This window comes from Dermochelys coriacea, chromosome 2 (assembly GCF_009764565.3).
Source record: "Dermochelys coriacea isolate rDerCor1 chromosome 2, rDerCor1.pri.v4, whole genome shotgun sequence".
In the NCBI taxonomy this organism is placed as follows: Eukaryota; Metazoa; Chordata; order Testudines; family Dermochelyidae; genus Dermochelys; species Dermochelys coriacea.
The window spans coordinates 238800345-238821659 of NC_050069.1; the positions used below are offsets into that span (position 1 = coordinate 238800345).

At 40.2% G+C, this 21315-nt stretch overlaps 1 protein-coding gene across 7 annotated transcripts in view; it reads right to left on the reverse strand.

The window, feature by feature from the left end:
* The window catches only part of MPP7 (membrane palmitoylated protein 7), a 340879-nt gene that overhangs the window by 49933 nt on the left and 269631 nt on the right, over positions 1-21315 (reverse strand). For 4 of the 7 annotated variants that reach the window (XM_043509502.1, XM_043509505.1, XM_038391186.2 and 1 more), the window contains 3 exons: positions 9069-9089; positions 8955-8966; positions 7755-7796 (listed from right to left, as the gene is read on the reverse strand). The exons of 2 other annotated variants lie outside the window; for them this stretch is intronic. In XM_043509502.1, the coding sequence (XP_043365437.1) occupies positions 7755-7796; positions 8955-8966; positions 9069-9089 (75 nt within the window). The remainder of the gene's footprint in view (positions 1-7754; positions 7797-8954; positions 8967-9068; positions 9090-21315) is intronic. One more of the 7 variants, XM_043509503.1, reaches the window with a different exon arrangement.

Here is a 21315-nt window from a genome sequence, read left to right on the forward strand (position 1 = left end):
GATGGACTTCACCTGAGTAAGGAGGGAAATAGACTTCTAGGATGGAAGATGGCACAACTGATCAAGAGAGCTTTAAACTAGGAATTTGGGGGAGATGGTTGGGAGATGTCCAGGTAATCTCCATGCCAGTTTTTCTCTTTGAGAGGGAAGAAAATGAGGTAAGAAAGGATACAGCCGTGGGTAGGAGAATGGACATAAGATGGAAGGGCAGCGTACATACCAATCTAATAGGTAATATTGGTGGTAGAATGTCTGAGCCCAATTGAGTAAAGAATGTGAGTGAAGCCAAACGGCAAAAATTAAGATGTTTGTACACTAATGCGAGAAGACTAGGTAACAAAATGGAAGAACTAGAGCTACTGATGCAGGAAGTGAAACCAGATATTATAGGGATAACAGAAACATGGTGGAATAGTAGTCATGACTGGAGTACGGGTACTGAAGGGTATGTGCTGTTTAGGAAAGACAGAAATAAAGGCAAAGGTGGTGGAGTAGTATTGTATATCAATGATGAGGTAGACTGTAAAGAAATAAGAAGTGATGAAATGGATAAGACAGAGTCTGTCTGGGCAAAAATCACACTGGGGAAGAAAGCTACTAAAGCCTGCCCTGGGATAGTGCTTGGGGTGTGCTATAGATCACCAGGATCCGATGTGGATATGGATAGAGACCTCTTTAATGTTTTTAAAGAAGTAAATACTAATGGGAATTGTGTGATCATGGGAGACTAACTTCCCAGATATAGACTGGAGGACAAGTGCAAGTATTAATAATAGGGCTCAGATTTTCTTGGATACAACAGTTGCTGAACCGACAAGAGGATGCCATTTTAGATTTGGTTTTGGTGAGTAGTGAGGACCTCATAGAAGAAATGATTGTAGGGGACAACCTTGGTTCGAGCAATCATGAGCTAATTCAGTTCAAATTAAATGGAAGGATAAACAAAAATAGATCTGTGACTAGGGTTTTTGATTTCAAAAAGACTAACTTTAAAAAATTAAGGAAATTAGTTATGGAATGGATTGCACTGAAAAACTTGTGGATCTGAAGGTGGAGGAGGCCTGGAATTACTTCAAGTCAAAGTTGCAGAAACTATCAGAAGCCTGCATCCCAAGAAAGGGGAAAAAATTCATAGGCAGGAGTTGTAGACCAAGCTGGATGAGCAAGTATCTTAGAGAGGTGATTAAGAAAAAGCAGAAAGCCTACCAGGAGTGGAAGATGGGAGGGATTAACAAGAAAAGCTATTTTACTGAGGTCAGAACATGTAGGGACAAAGTGAGACAGGCTAAAAGCCAAGCAGAGTTGGACCTTGTAAAGGGAATTAAAACCAATAGTAAAAGGTTCTATAGCCATATAAATAAGAAGAAAACAAAGAAAGAAGACGTGGGACCACTAAGCACTGAGGATGAAGTGGAGGTTAAGGATGATCTAGGCATGGCCCAATATCTAAACAAATACTTTGCCTCAGTATTTAACGAGGCTAATAAGGAGCTTAGGAATAATGGTAGGATGACAAATGGGAATGAGGATATAGAGGTAGCTATTACCACATCTGAGGTAGAAGCGAAATTTGAACAGCTTAATGGAACGAAATCGGGGGGCCCAAGAATATCCAAGATTATTAAAGGAACCAGCACATGAAATTGCAAGGCCGTTAGCAAGAATTTTTAATCAATCTGTAAACTCAGGGATTGTACCATATGACTGGAGAATTGCTAACATAGTTCCAATTTTTAAGAAAGGTAAAAAAAGCAATCCGGGTAACTACAGGCCTGTTAGTTTGACCATCTGTAGTATGCAAGGTCTTGGAAAAAATTTTGAAGAAGAAAGTAGTTAAGGACATTGAGGTCAATGGTAATTGGGACAAAATACAACATGGCTTAACAAAAGGCAGATCATTTCAAATCAACCTGATCTCCTTTTTTGAGAAGGTAACAGATTTTTTTAAACAAAGGGAATTCAGTGGATTGAATTTACCTCGATTTCAGTAAGGCATTTGATACGGTTCCACATGTAGTATTATTAGCTAAATTGGAAAAGATGGGGGTCAATATGAAAATCGAAAGGTGGATAAGGTACTGGTTAAAGGGGAGACTACAGCAGGTCATACTGAAAGGTGAACTGTCAGACTGGAGGGAGGTTACTAATGGAGTTCCTCAGGGCTTGGTTTTAGGACCAAGCTTATTTAATCTTTTTATTACTGACCTTGGCACAAAAAGTGGGAGTGTGCTAATAAAGTCTGCAGACGATACAAAGCTGGGAGGTATTGCCAATACAGAGAAGGACTGGGATATGATAAAGGAAGATCTGGATGACCTTGTAAAACTGAAGTAATAGTAATAGGATGAAATGTAATAGTTAAAAGTGCAATGTCATGCATTTAGGGATTAACAACAAAAATTTCTGTTATAAACTGGGGACGCATTACTTGAAAGTAACAGAGGAGGAGAAGGACCTTGGAGTATTGGCTGATCACAGGATGACTATGAGTCACCAATTTGATATGGCTGTGAAAAAAGCTAATGCGGTCTTGGGATGCATCAGGCGAGGTATTTCCAGTAGAGATAAGGAGGTGTTAGTACCGTTATACAAGGCACTGGTGAGACCTCATCTGGAATATTGCGTGCAGTTCTGGTCTCCCACGTTTAAGAAGGATGAATTCAAACTGGAACAGGTATAGAGAAGGGCTACTAGGATGACCCGAGGAATGGAAAATCTGTCTTATGAAAGGAGACTCAATGAGCTTGGCTTCTTTAGTCTAACTAAAAGAAGACTGAGAGGAGATATGATTGCTATCTATAAATATATCAGAGGGATAAATACCATGGAGGGAGAAGAATTATTTAAACTCAGTACCAATGTGGACACAAGAACAAATGGATATAAACTGGCCATCAGGAAGTTTAGACTTGAAATTAGACGAAGGTTTCTAACCATCAGAGGAGTGAAGTTCTGGAACAGCCTTCCAAGGGAAGCAGCAGGGGCAAGACATATCTGGCTTCAAGACAAAGCTTGATAAGTTCATGGAGGAGATGATATGATGGGATAGCCTAATTTTGGCAATTAATTGATCTTCGACTACTAGCAGTAGATATGCCCAATGGCCTGTGATGGGATGTTAGATGGGGTGGGATCTGAGTTACTATAGAGAATTTTTTCCTGGGTATTTGGCTGGTGAGTCTTGCCCACATGCTCAGGGTTTAGCTGACTGCCATATTTGGGGTTGGGAAGGAATTTTCCTCCAGGGCAGATTGGAAGACGCCCTGGGAGGTTTTCGCCTTCCTCTGCAGTATGGGGCATGGGTCACTTGCTGGAGGATTCTCTGCACTGTGAAGTCTTTAAACCACGATTTGAGGACTTCAAATAGCTCAGACATAAATTAGGGGTTTGTTAAAGGAGTTGGTGGGTGAGATTCCATGGCCTGTGTTGTGCAGGAGGTCAGACTAGATGATCACAATGGTCCCTTCTGACCTTAAAGTCTATGATTCTATAAAATTGTAGCCTTACCAATTATCACTAACAGCAATAAAACATTAATAGTCAATGAAACAGTATTTTTCTAATCTTTTTATACATAGAATTTAGTTTATGGGAGCAATTATTTGCTTTTACCAATAACAACTCATTGACCATTGAATTTTCTTCACTCACAAAAGACTTTATTATGGCTCCAGAAGTAAATTCATAAAAGACAGAAAACAAAGTTAAACTGGAAGTGAAGCCTTAAAATCACCCACATGTGCCTAGACATTGAAATTCACTTGATATTATGGTTGTATAACATGCATACTGAATGCTAGGTCTACACAGTCATCAAAATACTGTATTTAAAAACACTGATTTTTTAGCCTCACAAAATAGGCATAAAACTGCACATCAGTGAATTTTAATATATATTTTTCTTTTAGAGGCTTAAAAGTTTCAGATTTGTAGATATTTTGGCTCCTCCCCAGTCAAATTATGGGGCAAAAAAGTTTGCTCTGAGACAGACTGTACATAATGTTACATCTCACTGAAGTATAAACTATTGGAAATCAGAGTTTATAAGAGAAACACTGACAGATCATTAAGTCTAATGGAAATAAATGAGACAGCTACAGCGTGTGGAAAAGATGACAACAAATGATTAGTAAAAAGAACAAAAATGACTCATGTACCATACTACAATTTTCATTCTGTACAGTAATGAAAACCCATTAAATGCATAGCTTTAGTGTAATGTCACTTTGATGCTTCAAAATACCTATTGATTTATGCAAGGTTTCATTGTGTGCCTTACTAACAAATGAGTACTTGAGGTTTATTCAATTGTTATGTTTATATGTCTATACAGTCTAATAATTTTGTTTCACTGTTGTGCTTTTTATTCATGTAATGAAGCATGCTTATTTCAATACAAGCTACTGGTTTTTTTTAACGGTTAAGAGTGCGCTTACAAGATATGTAGGGAAGCAATGATTTTAAGAGTATGTGTTAAGATACTAATCTGTATTCTTACTATATGGATGCATTTTTCTAGTTAGAGTGACTTGAATACAGATGAAAACTGCATTGTACACAAGTTTATGAGAGTGTTAAGGCCTTTCCTCAGAAAAAAATTAAACATAGTATATATATGTGTCATTGTAAACAGTATCTATTCAATTGCTGTCCAAAGTGCAATCCTTTTACGTGTCCATTGGATCCACTGCATCTTTTATAATGAAGGTGTGGGACTATGCACCCCAAATGCATTATAATTTGTCTCTGAGTTTGAAAGTGACATCTCAACATTTCCACGCCTTGTAAAAGGAAACAGTTGCATAAAATGCCACCCAGAAACTGAGCTGCAGATCCTGCTCACCAAGAGCCTTATTGTCCAGCAAGTTTCAGCAGCAAGTGATAGGGCAGGAGAGATAGAAAGGAGGAAGTTTGGAATCGAGAGAAAGAGAGATGTGCGTCGAGTGGGAACAGGAATGGAGAGGGGTGGGGAAAGATGAGGAAAAGAATGGAGAGATAAGGAGAACGGGGGGAAAGGAATTGAATAAATATGAAAGCAAAAATGATATGGAAAGAACAGAAATTTCAAAAAAGTGGAAAAATAAGAGCATGGGGAGACAGCTTTAAAGTCACAAGGTACATATACGTGGTAATTTCTACCTCAGCAAATCAGCTCTCTATTTGACTAGGCATATCTGCTAACTTTGCTGACAAAAACAAAGTTTCATTGCAAGGGCAAAACCACCATGGTATGCAGAAAAGAATCTGGTGGTTATAGAATCATAGAATATCAAGGTTGGAAGGGACCTCAGGAGGTCATCTAGTCCAATCCCCTGCTCAAGGCAGGACTAATCCCCAATTTTTGCCCCAGATCCCTAAATGGCCCCCTCAAGGACTGAACTCACAATCCTGGGTTTAGCAGGCCAATGCTCAAACCACTGAGTTATCCCCCCCAATTAGTAGATCACAAATTGAATATGAGCTAACAATATGAGGCAATTGCAACAAAGGCAAATATTCTGGAGTGTATTAACAGGAGTGTTATATGTAACGCATGGGAAGATGATTGCTCTGCTCTACTCTGGACTGGTGAGACTTCGGCTGGAGTACTGTGTCCTGTTTTGGGTGCCACAGTTTAAGAAAGATGTGGACAAATTGGAGTCCAGGGGACAGCTATCAAAAATAACAAAAGGTTTAGATAACCTGACCTTTGAGGAAAGGTTAAAAAAACTGGGCATGTTTAGTCTTGAGAAAAGATGACTGGGGAAGGGGGACACCTGATAACAGTCTTCAGATATATTAAGGGCTGTTATAAAGAGGATGGTGATCAATTGTTCTCCATATCCACTGGAGGTAGGATAAGAAATAATGGGCTTTATCTCCAGTTAGGAAGATATAGGTTGGATATTAGGAAAAAACTTTTCAACTCTAAGGGTAGTTAAGTTCTGGAAAGGTTACTAAAGGAGGTTGTAGAACCCCTTCATTGGAGGTTTTTAAGAAGAGGTTAAAGAAACACCTGTCCTAAATATGTTTATTGGTGCCTCAGCCGGGGGAGGGGGGGGGGGGAGAGAAGCTGGACCAGGTGACATCTCAAGGTCCCTTCCAGTCCTACATTTCTATGATTCTGTGGTTGAGGTAGATTCTATAAAACTTCACCCTTCATGAAACAAAGTAATTGCTTGCTAAGATGTAAGTACAGAAACACCACTGCCTGATTTTCAGAACCCATGCTAAATCTGCAGCACAATTAGAGAAGTCATCATTTGATTTTAAAAAGAAGCAAATTTAATATGCAAGTCATCAAGAGATGGTACATTTAGAATTATTCCCCAAATTCTTTTTCCAATTGCTACTCAGTCTTCTCTATAACCGTACTTTAGGGGGTTAATACACTTTATTTGATTTATTCATAGATGTAAAATGTTTCATTTTTCACCACACTAACTGGGGAGAAGAATACCGATTAACAAACATTTCTGAAAATACATGAGGAAATTAGTTATATGGTCCTCAGACGGTTGGCAAGAGGTCATGGGTACTTTGCATTGTATAGTTCGTGTGTTCCTCATCCATTATACGCACAGGGCTTTAAAATCATTCTCTCAGCACATGCTGTAGATGCCTGCAGCACTCATCTGCTTGTGAAATCTATTTGTGAGCTCACTGAACTCACTGGAGTGGATTCTCCACCTTGCTCAAGCTTTGCCGCGCAATGGAGAACAGATCATAGGGAGCCAGTTGTGGTTGCTGAAGAGCAGCTCTAACTTATACCAATGGCATAAACTCAGTGAGTGTTCTTAAAGCAGAGTAGGTTTGGATGTAGCAGAGCTCTCTGGCATGTATTTCCTCATTTTTTCTCCTTACTGTGCGGGATCAGTGGAGATGGGGGAAGTGTGAACTGGTGCAAAATCCACATCAAGTCCACATCAGTCAGCTTTCTCCTAGCACAGAGCTCCTGAGCACCCGGGGAACTTATCTGTTGGCTATTTCTGGCCACTTTAAGCTCAATTTGCACCAGAGGGCTGGCAGAAAGTGGCCATCGGCCACTGTAATGACAAAATCGTGTAAAATTGTTTAAAAGGGCAAAACACACCTCTCAGGACATTCTTTTTAATTTTCCTTTTGTTTATAATTTTGAATCCTGCAGCTGTAACTGTTGTCTTTACCAATGGTGTTTTCTTCTCCACTAATATGTTGAGCACGGCTTTATTTTACAGTCAAACTTAAATCCTGGATGCTGCTGTGATTAATTTTATTTTCGAGTGTGTACAAAAAGACACGTGCGTATTTGCTTTCACCCTCTCCAAGTCCCACCTAAAATGATTTTGCAAACTGATATAAAGGAATAAAAGGTAAGATAAATTTAGATCAATCAAACCTAAAAATCTCAATCTAAATTTTCACTAACCTTCTTCATGATACAGTAGGTAGGGATTTTAAAATAAACTTATTTCTCACTTACTTAATATATTAAAGTTACTTTAGTTTTGCCCGAACTTGAGACAGGTAATAGTACTGTTTAAGCTGAATATCAAGACAGTATTTTAACAGCTCCTGAATGTCAAGAATAATAAAAACTTGTCATAGTAAATAAGTAATTCCTTTGTGTCAAATCCAGTGAGCCGTTTTTGATTTTAAAATTCAAGCTTTTATCATGCGCTGTCTCTGTGAGGAAACTTTGATGCAAATTACCAGAAAAAGAAAGTGACACAGCAGTTACAAGAAAAAGAACCTGAAAGAAAGGAAGAAATTGTCTTTCATAACCAATTGCTCACCTATGTAGGTTTCACTGTTGTAACCAGCACATTCAGCATCTTCTGGACGAAGTGTAAAAGCATACAGAACAAAAGCCAAGAAATAAAGCAGAATAGTTAGAAGCCCAGCTACAAATGCAAAAGAAGAGTTACTTAAAATGATAACTGTATAAAGCATAGCCTAAAAAAACTTTAATATGCCATTGCTTAACAACATAAAACAACTTTTATTGTTTTATATTTTAGCTGGAGGAATTCTGGAATTTTGCAACATGCACACTTAGATCTTTTTAACTTTTCATACAGTGCCTTTTTCATGATTACAATCAAATATTTTAAAAAGAATTCTAACTTTACATTATTTATATTTTATCACTTAAAGAAATAGGAAAATATGATGCCACTTAAAAAGGCAATAAAATACTTTATTTATGTAAATCAAACTCTTTGGTAAACTATATATTATCAGATTTTAGCTTAGAATTTTGGCTCAGTGGATTAGACAGAAAGGTTTTTGATAAAAAACATGCCCTTTCAATTTGATATAAAATAGCTATAATGTATATTTTTACATGCCAGAGGCCTTTTGATCAAAAATACGAGCTACAATTTCTAATGCCTTTATAAACATAAGTCCTTTCAAGTAAACTAAAACTAGAAGAGATCAGCTGCTATTGCTTTAACATATGCTGTGACTATTACTGCAACCTATGCTGTAAACTGAGGAAAAATAAAGGATATGTTACATGAATAAACTTATTACTGTGTTTCAGAGCCATACATTCTTCAACACTAATTATACTCTGCTTGTAAACAGTTAATGAGCTACTGTATTTTGCCACAACACATGAATGGAAAAGTAAGATCTTTTAGGGTCATATAATTAACCTTCTTCCTCCACTCCATCCCACTTAGCAAGTTCTGCCAAGATTATTTTATGGCACCATTGCTCTTTTTTGCAAATATCTCTATTTCCAATATTCAAATAAAGATAAAACCCTGATCAGTATGTGAAATATCTAAGACTAGTTTGAGTGATATCCAAAATTGTTTTCTCAATATGAGATGGTCTGATTCAATATATTTGATGTTGTAGAGGGAATAGGAAATTTTGTACATATAACATCAATTACAAATGTTGAACTACATTCAATTGTATTCTAAACACATGTTCTCTAAATAAAATTACTGGGCTATGCAGGGAAACTTTTGTACATATACCTTCAATTTCCTCTGAGAAGCACAAAGGAAAAAATAGGAAAGGAAACCATTAAATGGGCTGAAAACACAGCTGAAGAATGAAAAGTTAAATCTAAGAAGAAAAAATGTACCTACCACACTCAACCGTTTCCTCATCTTAGAACAGCCAAAAAACAAAGTATTATTATTTAATGCTTTATAAATAGGAAAAATACATCTATATTTAGCTGCTCTAAAAACTTCTCAGATAGCAACTGTTATACTGGAGAGGCATGCTCCAATTTATCCACATTGATTTAATCTTTAAATGTTGACGTTATGCTTGAACTGAAAGAATGAGGACAGTAAAAGGCACAGCAGCATTATCATATGCCCTCTAAAATCCTTATCTGAGAATTTTTGGCTATTGATTTAGAAATGGTATAATCTTATCCAGTTGTGATGAGTCATCTATCTTGAATTAAGGGTAGCGCTAATGGTGCTAAGCCCCCTCACATGGTCATGTGACTGGTTTAATCAATCAACTCAGGATTTTTAAGAATCATTAACATAAATGCGATTTCTTTAATATTTGCACACTCTGGAATTGCTACTGCATGGTTGTTTTTAGATATTTTTTTAAAATGCATGTCTATATTCATAACTGTGACAGGTGCTGCAAAAAGGTTATTTACCTGTGAGATTTGTTCTCATGCTTCCCTATCACAGTAACATCTGTGTGGGTCCATGCATGTTATTGGGGAATTACCTGCTTAAGTCTTTCTGTTGGCAATAATTAGCTATGGCACTCCTGTCCTTTCTACTAGAGCTGGTGATCTTAATTTTTCTTCTCTAACAAACGAAGAGGTAGAATATATTTGTATTGGGAGAAGATGTATATCCTCAACTCTGTGGAGAAAGTGGAAGGGTGAATGAAAGACAATACACTGAACTGGTAGTACTATTCACATACCAGAGATATGCTACAAGTGACTGGAATGTATAACCATGTTCATGTAAATGTACTAAGTTCAAAGTGCATAGCCAGTGGCTTCCAACAGAAAATGCAAGATTGATCCCAGAGGCAGTATTTTCAACTTTTCTTTCTCCAACTAGCAACTGATGTCTCAGATGCAGGATGGCATATACCTCTCCTGTTTATCTGGGTAAGAGGAAACATCTTTCCCCTTTTGCCCTGCGGAATGGACACAAAAGTTCTCTTTGCTAGGAAAGAGTGGATTCCCTGCAGAATCACTTTTCAATACTGATCTCGAGAGCACCCTTGAACAGGCTAATTTGGAAGAAATGCTCTGAACCACATTTAAAATCTCCTTTTGACGATACAGAGGAATTCCTATGTCTGAGGTGACCATTGGGCATCTTGAGGCTGGAAAATCCTCTAAAGTCGATGCTGGCTGGCTGAATGTGCTCTGTAGCCTTTCAGAAACATGGATGTTTTGGCTGATTGGAGGCAAAGGGCTTGAGATTATTCTGCGTTTCTTGACAGTGGGAACTAGCACTCTGTTTCTGGAAGTAATGAATCCCCTTTAAGCTGGACTTAGAATAGTACATCAGTTTCTTGGAATGTACCATTCCTCTCCTTCCATGGTGACAAGTTGAGACCAAGGGTGGATAACTGATTCTTGCATTTCTTCTGTTGGTAAAGATTGCTCTCTGTACACTTTCTGGCATACAGCAGGTTCCAGAAGCTTTTATTGTACCACTAGTTGAAGGCCCAAAAAGGCAAAGCCACAAATGTCTGCAAATATATCTCCTGGAAGGAGAAACTTGCTACCACATTATATGAAAAGGCGACCCATATTCAAGGACAGCTCATGTCAATTCCTCTAAAGAGTTCCTTGAATTCTTCATTAGTCTTTGAGAATGAATTGAAGAGCTTTCTTTGTCAGTTCAATCTAGTACTTTACCATGTACAATGAGTAACTTCCTATGTCGGCAGAAAGCTTCAAGGACTGATGGAACACCTGAAGACTTTGTAGTATCAAGAATCAGTCCAGGGATACCAAACCATGAAACTTGTTAGTATTATCTCTGTTGACAGCCACCAAGCTTTTGTGGGGAGGAAGCGAAGCTGAGTCATTCCTCTATCACTTTAGAAGCTGGCAGGGTAATATGGAAGTGTTACTGTATGTCCATCATATGCCAATAAGCTGGAAACAACTCAATGGAGTCCATGATTTTTGCCCAGGAGCAGTGATGCTGGAACAATCTTTATTGTGGGGGTGCTGAAAGCAATTGAACAAAACTGTAAACCCTGTATATGATGGAAATCACTTCAAGCCAGGAGGTGCTAGCTCCAGCATCCCTAGTTCCAGCACCTATTCCCAGGAGTGCAGATTCCTTAAACAAAGGGACTTAGTCTCTTATCATCCTTGTAATAAATTAAGGATCCTTGGCTTTTCTGGGGCAGTAGGTGATATCACCAAAGAAGAACAGTGGAAACAAGTGACATCATACTTATTGGGAAAGTGTGGTGCTGAGCCAAAAAGAGTTTTTAAGAAGGAATTTCCATTCCTAGTTCCCCTGCAACTGTTGTGGTCTTTTTTCTTTGGCTACTGTTAAGGGGACCAAGGGTTAGCACAGTCTAGTCTGTGATGAAAAGAGGCTATCAGGGATATCAACAGGTCCAGATGCATTCTTAAGTGTTGTAACAGCCACCTACAGGTGGTATAGTTGGTTGCCAATTTGAACATCAGATAATTTTACAGGATAATTACCTACCCACACCAAAGTTAGGGGCTAGTTACTAGGAAACGTGTGAATTACCACTAGCTATTAGCACCTTTGCATGCTTGAAGCAGTAATTTACATGCATAAAGGTGTCTGTCTCTAAATTTTGGCAACACTGGAACATGTGAATAAAATCTTATTTAATTGAACTGTGTGGTGCATGAGGATGAGCAAGAGGAGACTGACTGAACACTATGCAGGGAGGAAGCAACTAAGATAATACATGGGGACAGAGAAGACAGAATGGAGAGTAGAGAAGTGAAAGAAGGGAAGAATTTAAAGTGATCATGGGGAAGAAAGTAGCAAACATTTGAAAAGAAAGAGGAAAAGTATAAGTCAAGGCAGCATGAAGGAAAGGGAGGGAAATTTATAAAAAAAAAGATAGATTGAAGGAACACACCTAAAACAGATGGAGGAAGAGAAACCAAGATGTACAGGAGGAAGAGAGAAAATGATGGGGGAATGGGAAAAAAGGAAGCATAAATGCAAAGTTAATTTAGGAAGTTAATGTTTTTATTGACTTTATACAGAGTTCAAAGCCAGAATGCTAGACTAAACCAATGCATAAATACTATATTATGTGCACAAAAAACTATAAATCTTTTAATTAAAAATGCATTTATAATTGTTTAGGGACCTGAGCTGAATAGCTTTGACTTGTGATGTTCAAAACCTTGGGCAACTCTAAAGAGTGCCCGAACTGCTTGTGACCTCCAATCCAGCCCTGTGTTAAATATTTAATTCCTGCTAATTTTTCCTTCACCATATTTTTGTCAAAGAAATTTTGTCTAAGGCTGGTAGGTCTAAAATTAGACACAGAAGCTTTGTTCTGGTTTCTGGGCAAATGTACATGTTGCATTAACCCTCATGTTCTGTTTGGTTCTAGTGATCAAACAAGGCACTGCAATGTACAAGAATTTGGATTTGTACAGCGCCTAAACACAATAGGGTCCTGGTCCATGATGAAGGCTCCCAGACTATATGATGATGCAAATAAATAATAATTTTTAATTTAGAGTGATTACATCCAATTATGAACAAATTGGTTTGTTAGTGGTGAATAACCTAGCAGAGCAATTGACATTTAAACTATTTTGCTCTGTTGATAGGTTATAAACATTTTTGTGGATCAGAGGGACATTTTAAAAAAAGAAAGCTTTAAAGCAAATTTAAGGTGAGGAAACTTGATTGTGCCATATGTTCAGATTTAAACACATATGACAAAACAATTTGTAAATGGAAGAAAAATGGCCTTGTGGTTAAGGTCTAGGACTGAGAGCAGAGATATATGGGATTTATTCCCAACTCTGCCAGGGTCTTCTTGTATGATCTTGTGAAACTTGGATCACTCTGTGCTTCCAGTTGCTTCATCTATTTCAGAGTGGTGTGATGAGGCTAATGTTGTAAAGCACTATGGGATCCTAAGATGGAAGATATTAAAAATGCAAAAATTATCTGTGTGAACAAAGATGTTAGTATGCTAAGTTAACAGTAAAATGTGACATTAAAACTGTCTTTGTTTCTGAATTAGCTTCATGTGAACAGGGAGTTATAATATCTAAACATGAATCAGTCTCAGCATCTGCAAGTCTCAAACTTGAAGAGTCTTTTTGTAATAAACTGTTAAGTCCTATTATATATTTCTCCTAAATGTTTGTCCCTCAAATAAAATGGTACCATGTACAATGCACTCATTCTTTTACTCGGTTTTAACTGTTTTGTTGGCAGAATGTGGTCTTTAATTCAAAAGACACTCATCTTTGGACAAACTCAGTTACATCTTGTTTGAATGAACACCATTTGGCTGCAGTTAAATATTTCCTCTTGCTCATGTGTGCCAATCATATATGGTTAAATCAAAATTTAAAGCGAGATATGTTTTTAAGCCTAAGAAAGACTATATAATAATGACTTTGCTCACAGTGAGTATCTGCATTTAGCCTCAAAAGACAGAATGAATGTTTTTTTCAAGCACAGACATGTTTGTATATCTCTTTCTACCTTGCATATATTTTTCCCTTTAGTTAATACATGTTATGGACTACAGCTAGTGTAAAATATACCCTGTGAATGACGAACTGTTTCTTCATACCACAGACCACACACACTGGAGTGTAAGAATGAACACAGTGTGAACTATTAAGGCAAAATTAATGTTTATGCTGAACGAAGGTTATGTTTTAGCTGGTATAGTTGGGCACAGAAATTAAATAATTTGGTGATTATTCATTTCTAAAAGATTAGGTGATAACTGCTTTATCTACAAGGTGAACTGTAAAACAAGGTACAGATGGAAACATTACAGCATTTGTTGGCAGTGACTGAGTTTTCGGAAAAAATTTCCTTTTGGGCAGAAACTGGTTACACTTCATCTCAGCCTAAATATGAACTTTTTTTAACACCTCCAGGACAGTCCCAATTCAGCCACTTGACATTTGGAAATGTGACACCTCCCAGTATGCGCATGTGCGCACACACAAAATTTTCTCCCAGTAAATCTTATCTCATTATTTTTTATTCACTGAACTCAAAGAACTGAATTTTAAAAATTCAGAACCCACTCTGTTCATTCAAAACTCAGTTCAAATCTCTCGTTTGAAAATATCTTGCTGAACAGGTGTAGTTGAACATCAATCAGCTTTTAAGTGCACAATTCCATGCACATGTACGCACAGCTCTAGAAATGCACTTAAAAAAAAAAATCTAACAGCCCAACAGTGACCTCTGAATGTGGACCATCTCACCCCTGGATAGCGCTCTGGCTGATTTATTCCCTCTTCTCCTTTCACCAGTAATGGATTTTGGTTTTTTATATTTCATTGGATCACATATGCCAATCAAATTTTCTGTGGTCTGGGGCACTGCATCCTAAATGGATGACTTCCTAGAGGAATCAGTATGGTTCTTGTAAATACTACACTTGCGGTACCTTGAAGTGTGCATTCCTTGAAGCACCCACGCAATAAACTTCATGAAAAAACTAGTGAAATGCTTACAAGAATCAACAGATTCCCCTCAATTTCCACATCAAGTTTAAGCTTCTTGTGTTCACACAAGACCCTACACATGAGAGGAAGATTTGAGATTAGGGACCATTAAAGCAAATGAAATGGGGAGAGTCCATTGAATCTCAGGTTGATTGTGCTGTAGGATGAGGATGATGATGATGAGTAGAAGGGAGCTGGAAATGGGAAGCAGAAAATGGAGAAGAAGAAACAGAGGTTGGGGAAGCAGAACAGGGGATGCACATAACTTTTGAGCAATCCACAGATTCAACTTTTCAGTTTGCCAGAATCTAGTGTATGTGCAGAAATAAAAAAACATTATTTATGAGTATTACAGAATTCAATTTTTCTATACATTAATACAAATGATTAAATTACTCTGTCCCACATGTCTATTTCCTTTCTTTTCCTTTACTGCATTTTTCTTAATTTCTGTTGCACATGTTGGCCTATCTTTCCATTCTTTCTTCAGTGCTTTCTCATCAGTTTAACCTTTTTGCAGTATTAATTAGCAACAAAAGTTATGTTGAGAGGCAGATAAGGTTGTGACAACATATATTCCAGCATCTTAAAAGAATGGAAATAAGAGTGCATTCCTCCACTTTCATATGTCTACAACTCCACCACCACCAACATCCAACATCCCAGAAGACTTACAGGCCCATTGCCAACAGATATCCAGAAACAATACAGTACCTCAGCTTCATCAAATCTGTACTCTAACACAAAACCTTTAAAGAGTGACGAGCTTTCACACCAATTACATCAACAAATCAGCACAGTGGATTGTCACACATTCCATATATTTAGGAACTTATTCTGCTTTAACACTGCAGAGGACACTAAGTTTTGAGTAAAAATTGCATTTCATCAAACCATTTTGAAAAATCCAAATAGTGCTCAAAGTTTATATTCTATGTTTTGTTTTTTGTCATTTCAATGACATTTTTACAAAATAAAGTCTAAAGATCCTGCTAACATTGAACTGTGTAACACAACCTTAACAACAGTACAGGTACTACTGCCACTGCTCTATTTTCTATCTGCCAACCCATTTACTGTGTTCTCCTCCTTTGGCCATAAGTTATTTCCGTTTCTCCCATCCTCCTGTGTTCTAGCTTTCACCCCTTTCTCCATGCTCCATCTCGAAGTTGCTTTCCTACTTTTCCTCCCTGCTTCCCCATCCCTAATTTCTCTCTCTTCTTCCCACTCTTCAACTCACTATCCTTATCTTCATTCAATGTATCTTCCATTTGTGTTGCCAATCTTCCATCGCATTACTTATACACAGTCATTCCACCACTACCTACCCTCCAATTTTCCAAGGGGACTCTATGATTTTCTCCCACTTTCCAAAGTACATTAGACACTGTTTAACAGTAACCTGGATATTAACAATCTTCCGGTTAACAACAACATTTTCCGGCAACTAATCCCATCCCATTGACTTTAATGTTAACGACACTAGAATATTGGCAATGGCATACCACTTATTAACAGTTTTTGGAAGAAAGACCCTAGCTGCAGACAGGTGTGCAAGGCTGCAGCCATGAAAGTAAGTGCAGGGACAGGCCTTTCCCAGCTGCAACCCCACAAACCTGCCTGTGGCCATTGCTCAGCCCGTACCAGTGCTTCATTCTGTGTCTGGAGCCCCACAAACCTGCCTGTGTACAGGGACCACACAGGAGTTACGGAGATGCAGACTAGGAAGGGAGCCTGTGGCAGAGCAGTAGCAGGGAGAGGGTTTGCAGCCTACATGCGAGAGCTGCACAGTACCTCTCCCTGAACTCTCATGGTTGTGCCCTGCAGGGGGCTGCACCCAGAGAAGGAAGCACTGGGATGTGCTGTGCCCCAACCCCCAGAGAGCACAGGGAGAGATATGCTGCAGCCCATTTGCTCCCAGTGCCCCAACTTCTGTAGAAGGCCCCAGCTTCCGGGCTCCCTCCTCCATTCTGCTGCCCTGCCCACAGGCAGTTTTGCAAGGCTGTAGCCAGAGAGGGCACAGCCAGCACTTCCTTCCCTGGTGGCAGCCTCAGAAACAGTATCTTCTGCTTATTAGCAACTGCTGGATAATGGCAACTTTTTGCTGGCAACCAAGGGATTGCTAATAAGCATAAGCCACTGTAATTAGCGTGTGGTTTTGCAAACTCCTCCAAAGTCATGTGTGAGATATTTTCACCTCCACTAGTGTCATGTGAGAATGATTTTCTTCAAGGAAGAAGGAAGGAGGTGCGTGGAAGAGATTTTCTTCCCTCCTACAATGCTAGAGGATTTACTTTTACTTATTTCCAAGTAATGTAAACATTTACGTAACAAGCAGTTGACTATCCCTAGCAGTGCATATATTAAACTGCTACCAGTTTGCTGCACTATTCCTAAATTCTGTATCATTGCCATTATGAACACATTCTTTTGATAATTTATACCGAGACTGTTATTTGGGGGAAGGGGGCAAATTTACTTATAAAAACACATTGAAATTTTTATTGTAAAGTTTCTGAAAGCAGAATGATTTTCGTAGAAAATAGATGTTTATAGACTTCTGCAACAGAACAAAAAACCCAGTTTTAATGAATAAGCCAACTCATTTAAGCTCATGGATATGACATACATATGCGTCACAGAGTGAATACACATTCACAACATGCTTTGTTATGCTGTAAACATGGAGAATCAAAATCATACGGGCTAACAGGAACTTTCCAAAAGCCATTTTCTCTATTCCTTTGCATCACTAGAAGCTGGGCCAGCTCTACGTTTTTTGCCACCCCAAGCAACAAAAAACAAAACAAAAAAAACCCCTGCCAAATACGCTGCCGGTGGAGAGACAGGAACATGGGAGGGAGCTGCCGCCGAATTGCCGCCGACGGCAAGACCAAGCCAGAAGGGTCACTGCCGAATTGCTGCCGTGGGAAACAATGGAGAAGTGCTGCCGCCGAGGCTGCTGCTGGAGTGCCGCCCCAAGAACAGCAGGAGTGCCGCTCCTTCAGCAGCACTGCCCCAGGCACCAGCTTACTTAGCTGGTGCCTAGAGCCGACTCTGACTAGAAAATACATGTACTTATCACAAAACAATCCCTGATTGACAGACATTAAGCTTAGACTTGAAATATTAAAAATTTGATTAGCCTTACACAGTACATCTTAAGTATGCCTGTATTATGAATCCATATTATTAAATGCATAACATTGTTAATTGTACTTAAAGAGTTTTGCCATATAGTTGATATTATGGATGCAATACAAGCAAATACTATTGTCCTACATACACTCTGAGGAAGCCACTTACGAATTTTGATCTCTCCTTGTAAAATATTTCCGTGAAGGAGACCCCAGTCTGGGACTAAGACACTGCTTCTTTAGGCTATGCTTTAGGTAGCTCCAGCCCCTAGAAGTATGTTGGTAGGCAATTTGTGCTTAGTGAAGCCCAACACGCTTTCCTGTGAAGCCTCTATAGTTTCAAACACTAACAAAACAAAGGACCTGCACAGTACAGTGAGATGTGCATCCTAAGTGGGGCTTTCAGAATGGTGGTCTCCATTCACAGAAAGTGAATTTACATATGATTCCAAAATCCTGTGACTTGCTAGAAATGCTCACCTTCTCTCCTTCTCCCCCTCCCCACCACAATAACTGGAACTAGGATATACTTTCCAATGCATCATAGGAGACCCAGCTGTGGCTACTGAAAAGAGGATCTAGGGGACACCATCTCAAACTATAGTGAAAAAGTGTGTTCATTGAAACACTGACATTAATTCTATAATGTAGACCAGCTATCATGTCACTGTTGCAGATCTTGCCCACTAAGGCAGCTTCTTTTTCAGTCTGCAATAAGAGCATTCCCCAAAGGGATTGGGCATTTACACCAAGAGAGATGCCCTTTGGCAATGTATGCTTCCTAAATGCAAGTGCATATCAATTTCGCTCTGACAGAATGAGAGGCCTTATCCTCTAACTTGGGGCCTTTGAAAGTCCTGTGTTCAAGGCAGTTTTTTACAGCTCTGTTCTAAGGAATACCATAAAGGCTCTTTATTAACAAAAGGAGGGAAGTTGGATGGAAACTTCAGAGATTAAAGTTAATGACTATAATTCAGGTATGAGAGTCAGTTTCAGTAAAAGACAGTTATCTTTTCCGTAACTGGTGTTCTTCAAGATGTGTTGCTCATGTCTATTCCACAATAGGTGTGCGTGCTCGCCACGTGCACCGGTGCCGGAAGTTTTGCCCCCTAGTAGTACTCGTAGGGGGGAGCGCCTCCATGACCCCTGGAGTGGCGCCTGCCTGGCGCGGTATAAGGGGAGCTGCGCGCTCCCCCCACCCTCAGTTCCTTCTTGCCAGACAACTTCAGAGGGAAAGGAGGGTGGGATGTGGAATAAACATGAGCAACACATCTTGAAGAACACCAGTTACGGAAAAGGTAACTGTCTTTTCTTCTTCGAGTGATTGCTCATGTGTATTCCACAATAGGTGATTCCAAGCTATATCTGTTGGAGGTGGGTAGGCGTTCACAAGTTCCCAGGACGGAGGACAGCCCTGCCGAACCCGGCATCATCCCATAGTGCGAGGTGAACATGTGAACCGAAGACTACGTGGTGGCCCTACAAATGTCTTGGATGGGGACGTGGGCCATGAAGGCAGCCGACGAGGCCTGCGCTCAAGTCGAGTGTGCCCTTGCAATGGGTGAAAGGGGGACACCCGCCAGCTCATAATAGGAACAGCTGCATGAAGTGATCCTATTGGAAAGCCACTGAGTGGAAATCGGCTGGCCCCTCACACACTCAGCCGAGGCGATGAACAGTTGTGAGGACTTTCTGAATGGCTTGGTCTGCTCAAGGTAGAAAGCCAGAGCCTGCCGCACATCGAGAGTATGGAGATGGTGCTCCTCACTGGACGCATGAGGCTTGGGGCAGAGGACCAATAGAAAAATGTCCTGACCCATGTGGTAGATAGAGACCACCTTCGGGAGGAACGCGCGGTGTGCGTGGAGCTGGACCTTGCCTTTATGAAAGACCGTGTACGGTGGCCCTGAGCTCGGAGACTCGCCTGGATGTGTGATTGCAACCAGGAAGGCCACCTTCTACGAGAGGTGAGACCAAGAGCACGTGGCCAGTGGTTCAAATGGGGGCCCCAAGAGACGAGCCAACACCAGGTTTAGGTCCCACTGTGGGACCGGGGGTCTAGAATATGGAAAAAGACGGTCCAAACCCTTATGGACCCGGCCAGTCATAGCATGGGAAAATACCGTGGGCCCTTGCACCAGCAAATGGAAGGCTGATATGACTTCCAAGTGCACCTTGATTGACAAGGGCGCCAGGCCCTGGGCCCTCAGGTGGAGGAGGTAATCAAGGATAAGCTGGATCAGGGCAGTCACCGGGGAGACACTCTGGTCCGCCGCCCACCTAGAAAACCGGAACCACTTAACCAAATAAGTGCGGCGAGTGGAGGGCCATCTACTTTTGAGGAGGATGCGCTGAACCTGCTCTGAGCATGTCCTTTCCTCTCCACCTAACCACTGAGCAGCCACGCCGCGAGGTGAAGAGCCGCCAGGTTGGGGTGGAGGAGGCGGCCCTGGTCCTGAGAGAGCAGGTCCGGGTGGAGTGGCAATGGCCATGGTGGAACTACCGCCAGGCCCCTGAGGGTCCCATAACAATGCTGCCTGGGCCATGCTGGGGCAGTCAGGAGGACCCGGGCCTTGTCCGTCTTTATCTTCTCCAGGACCCTGCTGATTAGAGGAAACGGGGAAAAGGTGTAGAGAAGTCAGCCTGACCAGGACAGGAGAAAGGCATTTGAGATAGTGCCCTTCCCCAGGCCCTCGATGGTTCTGCCAAGTCGCGAACAGGTCCACCTGGGGAGTTCTCCACCTTCGGAAGAGCCGGACTTGCCCTTCCTGGGTACGACGGGGGAACAAATGGCAGATATTGCACCTTGCTGAAATGTGGGCTTCCCCAAGGCAGTAAAAGCAGCATTGATGGTTGTCGCTGCTTGAGAAGGAGCACAGGCAGGAAAGCACAAATTTTGAAGCCCAGAATTCTGGACACAGCCTTGTACCCAGAACAGAGTACAGGGTGGGAGGCACTCTCCAGGTCAGGGAAGCTAACTAACTATAAAACACTAAAAGTATCAGATAAACCTTTAAACTCAAAAAAATTCTAAAACCTTTTACAGATATATGCTATATATACACAGATATATGCTCACAGATAAAGTAATAATGCTTGGGACCCTGTAGGTTCCAATCTGGACCATGCAGCAATGAGAAGGAACTGGAGAGGTGTTCAGACCTCCCTGCCCTTTATCTCCTTGTCAGAGGCATGAGGTGAACAAGGGCGCATGTGTGGACCAGTCGACATTACTTTCAAAATTCTCCAGCTCTGGGCATGTGGAGCGCATACACATCTACAGTGGAATACACTTAGGGACCAGGGTTTCATAGGCTTTGCCTTATTCAAAGTCTCCCTGGGAAAATTCTTATACTAGAAGAAGAGGGCAAACATCTTTTACCCCTTAAACCAGAAATGGAACTTTCCTCAAGTGTTAGGTTAGGTTCTGTTTGTCTAAGCTGTATTTAATGTTAGGTTTGTGGACATTACCCTATCTGTCTGAGTTTTCCTGGTGAATTAGGGATGTCTCTTCAAAAATCAATCCTA